At 34.7% G+C, this 12,540-nt stretch overlaps 1 protein-coding gene across 1 annotated transcript in view; it reads right to left on the bottom strand.

The window, feature by feature from the left end:
* The window catches only part of LOC124238240 (sodium channel protein type 2 subunit alpha), an 82,241-nt gene that overhangs the window by 67,001 nt on the left and 2,700 nt on the right, over positions 1-12,540 (bottom strand). Inside the window, exons 3-6 of the mRNA XM_046658946.1 lie at positions 5,208-5,297; positions 4,342-4,470; positions 3,868-3,959; positions 2,534-2,806 (exon numbers count right to left, since the gene is read on the bottom strand). Coding sequence (XP_046514902.1) covers positions 2,534-2,806; positions 3,868-3,959; positions 4,342-4,470; positions 5,208-5,297 — 584 coding nt within the window. The remainder of the gene's footprint in view (positions 1-2,533; positions 2,807-3,867; positions 3,960-4,341; positions 4,471-5,207; positions 5,298-12,540) is intronic.

Below are 12,540 nucleotides of genomic sequence, written 5' to 3'. Positions count from 1 at the left end.
ACTTAAATTGCTTGGGATACTTCAAGAAAGAGCCACCAAATTAAGGCTGTTTGCTTGGCACAAAAAGTAAGAGAAAGGGAAACCTTGCTGCTTCTAAATACTTCCACACAAATAAAACTTTGTCTTACAAATACTTTTTGCCTGAATTCAAAATAGATTAAGATATTTTTTCCTGCCAATTTTACCTTAATTTCCTGTGAAAAGTGGGCATGGTGTTTGTTCTTTCTATGGTGCTGCAAGTAAGTGTTGTTTTGGGTTCTGCCTTGATTGTTTTCTTTCAAATGAACAAGATAAACTTGTTTCTTTGGAGATATATATTTTCTAAATATATCTAGTTTCTATTCTTAAGGAATACCTTATATATGACTTTAATAAGTGCAAAGATAATCTCAGGAAACATACACATAGATAAACACGTATTTACAAATTTATATACAAAGACATACACACACATATCCCTCACAAAAAAGTTATTATAATTGCTTTTAGGAATACTTAAAGCCTAAACTTAAGGAATACCTTAATATATATCTGGGTCATATTTTTCTGAGAAGTTTTAGATCCTTACCTCACAACATATATCAAAAAATAATTCCAGATTTTTAAAGGTTAAAGATTTAAAGACAAGTCCATTTATATGTCACAAAGAATTCACAGGGTTTTAAAAATATATGTATAGTATATATAGGTGGTTGCTTTACATGTAGAATAGCTAAGTGAATATTTTTATTATTCCTGAATCAAGAAGCATTTTCTAAACTTAAATATAGAAAAAATGAAAACAAATCTGATGATTTGATTGCCTAAAAGTCAACATCACTAGGCATCAAATATAAGCAATAAGGTAAAAAATTAGCTGGAGAATATATTTGACAAAAAACACAAATGTTAATATACTTGGTAAATTAAAATGTTCATATGGATCCTCCAAAATATAACATCACCTGGTAGAATATCAGGTAAAAATATCAACAGATAATTCACATTATATGAAATATATAGCCTGTTAATAATACTAATGAACATATTTTAAAAATTCTACTGCATTAATAATTAAGGAACAAGAGGATACACGTTTTCTTCTACCAAAAGATTTTAAAATATGGAAATAGCCAATATTAGCAAGACTTCAGTAAGATGACCACTACTGTAGGGGGTATATATTGGTACGATCTCTCTGTAGAGCAATCTGACACTATATCTCTATAGCCTTAATCTGGTCATACCCATCAACCCAAACAAATTCCATTAATATAAGTCCAGCTGAAGGAAACAATCAGAAATAGAGAAAAGATTTATGTGCAAAGATTGTCACTGTGCTGCTATTATAATTTTAATAAATGAGAAACCCCATAAATAATGGGATAATTTGTTTTCTTTATTCATTTATCCAATGCATCTTACTTTCCTCAGTATAAGTCTTCATGAGAATGCTAAGTCTTAAAACAGTAATATAATGTGAAAAATGATAAAATTTCATATGGTTCTAAAAACCATGAAGTTTCTAACCTCAGAGTAAGTGTCCCAGTGTAGTACTGATAATCAAGAGGTCAATAGAAGTTGGCTAGCTAATTGTACTTAGACAGGGGTGGACTTGGAAATCCAAATGACAGAGGTGTTGGCTTCAATGATAACAAATTATACTGAAGCATATGGCATCATAAGTGTCCATCTCTAAAATAAAATCAAACTAGTTATGTGTCACATAACGACATTTTGGTCAATGACGGACCACATATACAATGGTGGCCCCATAAGATTAGTACCATACAGCTTAGGTGTGTAGTAGGCTATACCATCTAGGTTTGTGTAAGTACTCTATGATATTTGGACAACAAGAAAATTGCCTAACAATGCATTTCTCAGAATGCACCCCCATCATTAAGCCCTTCATGACTGTATATGAATGAATAACTCTAATACAATGACTGACACCAAAGGGATGAATTGAAATAAGAATATCATAAAGGTAGGTTTTGGATTTATCTTCCATCATCAATAAGTGAATGGCTGGATTGAGGTTGTTCAACTTTCTGATGAGTACAGAAATTCAGATTTCATCTTGGTGAATGGATTCTCTATTTCCAGATATATCATATGCACTCAACACATACACTGAGCCAAACAAATAGGACTAAATTATTTTTCCCCAGTCTTCTTAACAAACATTTCAGTATAATACACTGAATAGTTCAAACTACTGACTTATTTATTAAGATGACTCCTTTAGATGAAGTGAAAACTCCTGATTAATGTCTACTAAACAAATATTTTTGTTTAGATAATATGAAATGGTATTGCTTTCAACACCGGCTTAGGAAAAGATACATTTTCAAACGGTAACTTTTATCATGTTGATTGATGATAAGGAAAAAGAAGTAAGATATTTGATTTCTGTATCACGTATTAAGTAATCTTAAATTGGTCTAAGTCATTTGGTTCATATGAAAATAGAGACAATTTCCACTTATATATATGTATATATTTTAATATTTAAAGAACTAAACTTAATGGCTAAAAAAGTATATCTTACTTTTATCTTCAATATAGTCATCCCAGTTAAACATGCTCACTGTCCTATTGAAAATGGTACCGTTCCCATCCAGTGAGTTATTAAAGAAGGAAGTGATGTTGATTTCAAAGGAAGAATTATCTGGGGGCCATTGCAAACATTTATTCCGCAGGTTGCCCATAAACAGCTGTAGTCCTATTAGTGCAAACACGCTCAGACAGAACACAGTCAGGATCATTACATCTGAAAGCTTCTTCACCGACTGGATCAGGGCCCCCACGATGGTCTTCAAGCCTACAAACAAAATCAGAGGGAGGAATTTAAATATACTATTCAACAGCCACTTTACCGACAAAAACATCATGAGCTTGTCCTGGAAAATAAAGATGTCATGCAGAATGCCAACACTATTAGTTTAATGTTTGTGATTGTATAACATTTTTATGAGAAGCCTGCTAGCTGGTGAAAATGAATGAAAGCAGAACTTGTATGTTCATTAGAAAACCGTGAATGGAAATGAACCAAAATTGTATTTCCAAACACTCCTTGTAGCAAAAGAAATGATTTTGTTACTCATGCTTAAACATCAACCTCGTGTAAATATTTTGCTTTTATTTGCAGATGTCTTACTCCCTAACCTCTTATTGATTTTAGAAAAATCTATATGAATAGAGTAGTAAGAAATCTTGAAGTCATTGAATTATGAAGTTATATATTTGTGAATTCTGCAAGCTTGAGTGTGGGTTAAAAAAGGAAGACATCTGAAAACTGAGCCCCATGCAGCCCTCATGCTATCCCTTGCTCTTTCATTTATCTGCATTAAGAAAATTACCAGTTTTTGACCTAATGGTCAAATTTGCATCAGTTTGAATGTCTCATAGTTTAGCTTCTATGCAAAAAGCTTGATGTTATAGGATGCAAACCATGTAGCCTGTTACTGCAAATGCCTCATGCAAAAACTTGTTAAACTCAAAGGCTGATTTAGAACAGTTTTAAAGAAAGCAATTAGTAAAAGCCAAGAATCAAATCCATCCAAAATATGACGTACTGATTCTTGCTTTTTTACATATTTATTTGCAACAGGTGACAAGCAACAAGGCTTAGGCACAAAAGCTGTGATTGTAGCACCAACGGAGCTAAAGTCAGCCTCGGTGTTTAACCTCGCTCTCACCTGGAATGACTGAGATTGTTTTCAATGCTCGGAGAACTCTGAATGTTCTCAATGCTGAGACATTGCCCAGGTCCACAAACTCTGTCACATATCTGTAATAGGGAGTTCACACACAAACACAATAACACACAAGAAACAGTTGGAGATATAAGGGGCCTACCACCTTATACCAGTTTCTTCTTACCTGGAATTACAGAAATAGTTTTCAAAGCTCTCAATACTCTGAAAGTTCGAAGAGCTGAAACATTGCCTAGGTTTACAAATTCTGTTACATACCTGTAGAATTAAATCAGAGTTATTCAGAATTTAGGGAAATCTAAGTCTAAGTTGGTCTTTCATCAAGACCTTTTCAACTTCAATGAGTGCTGCCACCAGATTTCCCAGTTAAGAGAAAAATGGCATTGTGATCAATCATAATTTCTTTTACTTAGGAAAGTTTATTACTTTACAGCGCGAATTGAAACCAAAGTCAAAGAATTTATTATGAGAGTTCCTAATGTCTCCAAAGTTCATAATCTGATTGAAAGAAAAATATTCTAAATTCACATAACTAAGAAAAGTGCTTGATCTGTGAAGGGAAGCCACCAAGGAGAAATATCGCGTAGGTTCCCACCAAGGATTTACTCTTCCAGGATGGAAAATATATTAAGATACTTACGCAAAAGTAATAACTGTGAAATCCAACCAATTCCATGGATCCCGTAGAAACGTGAAATCTTCTAAACAAAAGCCCCTTGCAAGTATTTTTATAAGTGATTCAAAAGTATAAATTCCTGTAAAGGTGTACCTGAGAGAAAATAGCCAAGCCCACATTAAAGATCTGGTAGGTAACTTACATGTACATATCTTAAAGGAGACTTAACAAAGAAAAATTAGAGGCTTCGATCTATATGGGTCTCCCCAGGCTGCAGAGCTTAGGAAGGGCTTAAGGCAAAAAGAAATGTTATATTCTGAAAGACATTCTCATTGACTAACCAAATGAGTATGTACTTGCTACATTAATTAATTTGAAGACTCGGATAAGATAGTTCTATATGAAGATATTGTCTAAAATACACCAGCTTTTGGTCTGATTTAAGCAAACAGGTATTAATCCAAAAATGAATGAAGCATTTGTGTTTAATAAAATATGCAACATTAAGAGTCATGAAATAGATACTAAAAAAACATAGCAAGGTGATAGGCATGAGAAAAAGAACAAACAAACTAGGTATAATTTTTATCATTGAATATTAGTAATCACTGGTGGTCTCCGAAAGATTGTGAGACTCACAAGGAAGGTAGACAGCTACAAATATTAGCAGTCAAACCAGTGCAGTAATTTGAGCAACTGAATGAGCCATGCAAGCTTTGTCCTAAAGGAAATTCCTGATTGAAATGAACTTGAAAGATTGTCTAACTTGTCTGGTTTGGAGTAGCTAGTATGATTTGCCAAGAAACTGGTGAGACCTCAAGATGTTAAATGCACAATTTGAAATCTAAAGGACCGACAATATTGAAAGATACCCTTTATTTTCTACTTACTCCACATTCTTTGTCCAGTCTGGAGGGTTACTCATGGTCATAAATACACAGTTGGTAAGGATAGTGCACATAATGAGCACATTGAATAACGTAGAATACTGTCAAGGAAGACAAAGTTCAACAGAAAATCTCACTTTCATATACCACCATCCCTTTCACCATCATGAAATTTAGGACTTTTATGCCCTTATTAATTTATTCTTGCTTGTATTTTCCATTTCTGCAAATTTTTTTTGGTGAGGAAGATTGGCCTTGAGTTAACATTCATTGTCAATCCTCTCCTTCTACTTTAGGAAGATTGTCACTGAGCTAACATCTGTGCCAGTCTTCCTCTATTTCATATGTGGGATGCTGCCATAACATGCCTTGATGAGCCGTGTGCAGGTCAGAGCCTGGGATCCAAACCTGCAAACTCCAGGGTGCCGAAGTGGAACCCACGAATTTAAACACTATGCCACCAGGCTGGCCCCTACATTTCTGTAACTTTAACAACCCCATATCTGGGCCATGTCAGGCCAAGCCATCAACTATTTTGAGGCTAGTTAGGAGCTTTTAGTAATTAAAAAGATTAAATGCAAAGAAATTAGTTCATAGGTAAATAATTTGCCAATTTAAGTTTTTTAATGACAGACAACAACTGAACTGCAAGCTTAGCATGTATGTAAACTCTGACAAAAATTCAGCAAGAGAATTCAAGTAATTAATTAAATGCATTATAACTCCATGCTAAGGGTCACCCTGGTGGAATGTTTCTAACATCCATTCTAAGTGGAGTGTATAATATACTGTAATTGCTCATAAAATTTTGAATAGTAAGAGAAGATGGCTTGTGTTAGTGCTGGCATTTCTTGGGTTTGTAACTGTGGCTATATTACTTCTTAATTTCCCTGAGCCGTGGTTCATTTCACTATAAAAGCGAGAAAAAATAACCATTTCACAGGATTGCTGTGAGGATCAAACTAGTTAAAATATGTTAAGCCTGTTACAACTTAAAGTGCCTGGTCCATAGCAGATGCTCAACAAATGGCTTTCCTAATTTCCCGAATCACAGAGAACACTTATAACGAACATCTGGTTTGTTTCACTCTACCCCACCTTGCCTTTGTAGACAGAGCCAATGCCCTTCACTTTCCTTTCTATTGAAAAACAACAACAAAAGCTCTTTAAGAAATGTTCATTAGTCAGATAATTGAAATGACTTTCATATTTAATAAAAAGCACAAGAAGGATTCAATTATGCAAAACAACAGCCTTTATCAATGTAAGTTTAGACACAATTATAAAAATCCCAGAGAGTGAATATGTGTTATTCATAACCCTTCTCACTCTTTATTTTTATTATAAATCTTCACATTACTTCCACATAACGAAACATCAACATAATTTTAAGTTCAGTAAAAGAGGACAGTGAGTAGCCAATGTTGTGTTAATCTATAAAGGAAGTTCCTTTTCACCTACAACTGGTTTTCTCAAAGCAACATTGACTTTTTGTTTTTACTAGCAGCGATATAGGGGGCATGCTCAATTCTTAGCTTGTTCAAAGGCATGGACATGAAAACAGTCATAAGTGAATGATGTGGATCAGCCACGTGAGGGCACTACAACCTAGAGAACACAGAAAAATATCATTTCAAAGATGAAATGTGTTTTTCCTTTATTGCTAAAAATGAACAAAAAATAAGATAAAATTAAAGGTGATTTGCTATTAGTATATAAAACTAGAGGATCCTCTGTGTCTGCTAGCCTGCTAGGCCCTCCTGGAGAAAATAACTCCTCCTAGCAGATTGGCACCATTCTAAATGCATGGTTCCCCACCTCAATGGTCCTTAAGACAGGTCTGTATATCTCCACTTTGCTCCATCTCCTACTTTCTGAAAAGACAATTTCAAATATTCTCCACTCTCCTTCGCCCTCCAACCTTCTTCCTTCCTTCCCCACCTCAAGGTGATGACCTTATTCCTTACTTCACTGAGAGAAGAGATAGCATCAGACCTGCCATATCTCTACTTCTCACCCTTAAACTGACAAACATCTCTGTATTGAGACCTATTTTTCCCCCTTCCATTTTCAGTGGGGGAAATTTTCAATCCCTCCACTCATACTCTGGACACCTTCTACGCTTCTAGAATACTTCAGAAATCTCTTACCTCTCTTTTCTCTTATCTTTATTATCTCCTACTCTATTGGCCTCTTCCTATCAACATAAACTTGCTTAAGTCTCTCCTATCTCAGGGGGAAAAAATAATACCTTCCTGTAACCCACTATCCCCTTTAACTACTTACCACCCTAACTCTTTGCTCTATTTCACAGGCAATTTCTTCAAAGAGCTGTTTATCCTTTCTTTTGCTCATGTATCTATCACATCCTCAGCCTACTAGCTTTTCTTTCTAAAAATGACAAACTCTCCATATTTTGTCACTGAAAACAAAAGTATAACGTTGAGTTCTTATCTGACTTGCTCTCTTGACAGCATTCCACAAGGATGGTTCTTCCCTGTTTCATTATATTCTCTTCCCTTTGCTTTTATGAATTCTTAATTCCCTGCTTTCTTCATTCCTCATGGGCAACAATCTCTTTGCATGCTTTGAAATGCTGTAATTCCTTGTATGAAAAGGACATAGGATATCTAAGCCACAACCTTCTCCATCTGTACTCATCCTAGTAGAGCTCATCAACAAACATGGCTTCAAGTACCATTTATGTACCCATGAATCTCAAATATTTCTCTCTAGAAGCTAAACCTCTCTTCTGAACTCCACACACCCATTGTCCATATGACATCTAAACTTACATATCTCATTGACACTTCAAAATCATTTAAAAGATTTTGGGTCCTAAGACTGAACTAAAAATCTTTTTATCCCACCTCTCTACTCCCCTCCCCCCAAATACTGCTCCTTTGACATCTCTGTATTTTAGAAGATACCCCATGATATAGCCAGGAACCTAGGGGCAAACTTGGATTTCTCTCTCTCCCTAAACCTCCACATTCTACTTAGCACCAAATTTTGTCAATTCTACCTCCTATCTCTCGACTCAGTGTACTTTTTTCCATGCCCACATCACTACGTGGTTCAAGTGTCCATTAAGTCTAACCTAGATTATTGCAGATTTCTGAATCCATGTTTGCTTCCTTTCAATCAATTCTGCACACTGTGCCAAAATGACCTTTGTAAATGTAATTCAGATCATTTCAATAGCTTTCCACTACTCTTAGGAGGATGATCAAATGTCTTAACATGGTCAAGATTCTAGGGAGTCCAACCCTTGTCTACTTGACTAGTTTCATATTCTTTACTCTACATTGTGCTCTCCCCAGTCCAATATCACTGCAATTGTTTTATATCATCAAATGAAATGTTTTTTTTCAAATCAATGTCTTTGCAAATGCTGCCTCTTTTCCCTAGAAATGCTCTCTACTTCACCATAGGTAACACATACTTTTTCTTCAGTACTCAGATTAAAAGTTATTTCTAGTAGAAAGCTGTTCGCAGTAGCATCTTACCTGTTTCGATCTGCCAGTTATATTTCCCTGTAGCACTTTATACCATTCCTCCAATGACTAAATTTAATGTTGATCTTTTCTGCTAGACTGTCAGCTTCACGAGGGCAGGGACCATGTCTGTACTGATAACCACTATACCCTTCCCATTTCACAGTGTCTGTTGACTACTGAATGAAATCAATTTTGCAATTCATTTATTCCTAAATAGAATATTTCTTTTTAGTGATTTTTGATTATGTATTTATTAATATGAAACAAAAATACAGCATGGAATTTACCTTCACATATATAGAGTACACAAGTTTCTACAGTTTTTTTTTTTTTTTTTACAGGGAGGATAGAGGATAAATATAAGATGAAAATTAATAGCCTCAAGAGATTTACTTTACATAATGGACTGAGCCATGGTTTTATGACCCTTAAAAAATATTTACTCTTTATAGTGGTAGAATTTAATTATATATAATGAAGTAAAATATATATTTCAATATTAATAAACACTGGAAAGAATGATTATTGTCCAGTAAGTCATAATTGATAAAGCATTATGCTCAAATAGGTGTTTTCCACATTGCACCACTATCATTTTAATAATAAAAAATACTCTTAAGTTAAAGATCCTGACAGACACTCAAAAAAGGAAAGCAAATAAAACTATTTTGCTTTTAAAACAAAATAAAACATAACTAGAGTCAGGTTTTTATGCTTGTGGTTTAACAGGTGCCTCTAAATAGAGAGTTTCAAAATCTGTTAACTTTTAAAAATCACTGTGGATTTAGTTTATCAATTACATACTTTAAAAATTCCTAGAGTTTGGTGAGTGACTAAAATAGTATGATTTCAGATAATTATAACAAATATCCAAATACTAAAAAAACCAATGTAGGTATTGATCTTGTATTGGTGACATCATGCACTGAAAAGGATAGAAACTCCACATCTAGGCAGATTTCAAGGGTTAGAACTGGGAACAAAATGGTTACATCCTGTATTATTTTCTAAATATATAGGCCAAGACACCAACTAGAGTACATTTTTCAAAGGAAGGATATATCCCAGAACAATATCTCTTTAAGAGCTTTAGTATAATAAATAAAATAAAAGAGGCAGACTAACCTTATATAATATCAGGAAAAAAAGATCTTTTTAATCTTTTAAATTTTTTATTCCAGGTATTAATAAAACTGTGCTAACCTTTTGATTGATATTGTCTAACAGGCATCTCAAAAATAACATGTTTAAACCCAAGCTCGAGTTTACCCACCATACTGCTCCACCTGAAGTCATCCCAAGCTCGGTCAACAGCAAGCACATTTTTCTTTCTTGGCCAAACTAAACACTTGAAGTCATCCTTAGGTCTACTGATTCTCTCATACTCCACATCCAATTGCTTAGCAAATCCTGTCAGATCTTCTGCAAAACACATCTAAGTTTGGTGACATTTTGCCACCCTCATTTCTTCCACCGCAGTCCAAGCCACCATCATCCCTTGCCTTCATAATGGCAGTAGGCTCCAAATCTACCTTCTTGTTTCCACCCTTCTCCCCCGTGCAGTCTATTCCCCACATAGCAGCCAGAGTGACCTTTTAAAAATGTGAGTCAGGTCATGACATTCTTCTGATGAAAACCTTTCAGTCATTTCTCCCCATCTCATTCAGAGTAAATCTGGTGTCCTCACCATGGCCTACCACCTCAGCCCCTCACCTCCACTCTCACTGACTACCACTCTCTGCCTCTCCCACTCTGCTCCAATCACTCTGGTCTCCTTGCTGATCCTTGCAATTCTACCTTCATTCTTTGCCTTCATATTTGCTATTCCCCTTACACTTACTTTTCCCCTAGGTTTTCATGTCTCACTCCCTCACTTCCTTTGGATCTCTGCTCAAATGGTAACTTTTCAGAGAGGACTTCCCTGACCATACCATCCAAAACAGTTCCTTGTGACTCTTCTCTTTTTACACTGCTTTATTTTTCTTAATAGCACTTAGTACTAGCTGACACATGATTTATTTTTATTATCTTTCTCCTCCCAAACACACATACACACACATGAATGTAACCATAAGAGAGCAGGAACTTTGTTTTGTTCAATGTTGCATCCCAATGCCTAAAAGAATATCTCCACATAGTAGGTACTCAATAAATATTTGCAAATGAACAAATGAATGAGTAATGAATGCAAAATAAAAGAGAGTGTTCCTATTAAATTAAAACAATAAAAACTGACATGAAACATAATTAAAACTCTGAGAGAGAATCTTAGGAATATGCATTACTTTTAACTTGTTTACTATCTGGAAAATAGAACCATATTTTATTTAACTATCAAAACAAGATACTAGGCATATCAAAAGCATTTTCAGTTTTCAAAATATATTCTGGCAGAAACACAGTAAGCATAAGTATACCTTATTCTGCCAAAATCAAGACACAAAGCTAATTGGATGCGCAACAGCTCCTAATGAAGATGACAGCTCTTTACAAAACAAGTCAGAATTTCCATTGGAAATAGAGGTAACAGTTTAGTGTTAAAACACAAATTTCCTTATTGTGAATGGCCATTTTCTGGCTTATAAATTAATGACAATAAATGCACAATAACCTCTTGACTGTACCCAAATCCACTGTCACTACTTCCAAGCATTTTTAATTTACAGCAAAAAGCAGGGTGCTTGAAGTCAGAAAAGCAGGATTTGAGCTTAAGGTTTGTGTTGTGATGAATCAAAGGCAAAAATCTTTGGAAAAAGCAGTTGCAAACTGTATAGCATTATATACATCAAAGTATACTAGAATCTCAAAATCAAGTGCACCACTATCACCAAAAAATTGAATTTATCTTAGACTGTTAGCTCACCTGCCTTTCTTTCCTTATATCTCTACTCCCAGGTGAGACATTTGAAACATAATATTTTAATTCAAACAATTAGAGATTTTTAAAAATCTACTTTTTTATGTTGGAAGAAAGTTGTGGCTATAAGCCATTTGTGAGCTTCTAGGAAAGTCAAGAGTTTATTTTTCCAAATCTTAATGGATTTACCCAGCTGCCTTCACATTTCAACTTGCCTCATGGCAGGCCTCCTAAGAACTCTGTCGCTTGGAGGTTTTCTTTCTTTCTTCTGGGAAGTAAGTTCAAACCTTCAAATTCAAGTTGTATTTTGGTTCCTAGAGAGCACCCACCATAAACTATATTCTAAATGCCAAGATTCTCTGATCAAAACTTTTCAAACTGCCCTTGTCTTCTCCCACTTGGAGTCACTTTTTACAGAGGGTCATCAAACGGGACTCACAGGTTCCCTAACCTCTCAGGATTTCTTGGAGTGGAGACAATAGCCTTCATGAGATTGTCAAAGAAATGCACTCTCTCTCTAGAGAAGTTTTACCACACTAAACTGTCTCTTTTATACGGGGTTTCTTAACTCCGTCTCATCATTCAGATTCAGGACAAAAGAGATTTTTCTGACCTATTCAAACCTTCCATTTTGTCATTTGTTTTGCATCTGATTCTCTAAACTTTGATTCATTAGTCACTTATTTATTCAACACATCCCCTCCCAGTGTCCACTATGAACACAGCATTGGATTATGTCCAAATTTTCCACATTATTTTATACATAAAGTATGTTTATATAAGTGATATACAATTATTTTTAAATAAAAGAAATAATTTATGTAAGATTTATTCAGTGCACAGATGATAAATACTCAGAACATAATAATAAACCAAAATTTATGATTCAGGAGACCCCAATCTAAATCTCAACTCTATTATTCATTCCTAATGTTAACTCAAAGACGTATTTCCTCCTTGTACAACTGAGTTCCCTTAT

Source organism: Equus quagga, chromosome 4 (assembly GCF_021613505.1).
Source record: "Equus quagga isolate Etosha38 chromosome 4, UCLA_HA_Equagga_1.0, whole genome shotgun sequence".
Classification (NCBI taxonomy): Eukaryota; Metazoa; Chordata; class Mammalia; order Perissodactyla; family Equidae; genus Equus; species Equus quagga.
The sequence above is the reverse complement of the archived record's forward strand: the minus strand, read 5'-3'. Positions and strand labels throughout refer to the sequence as shown.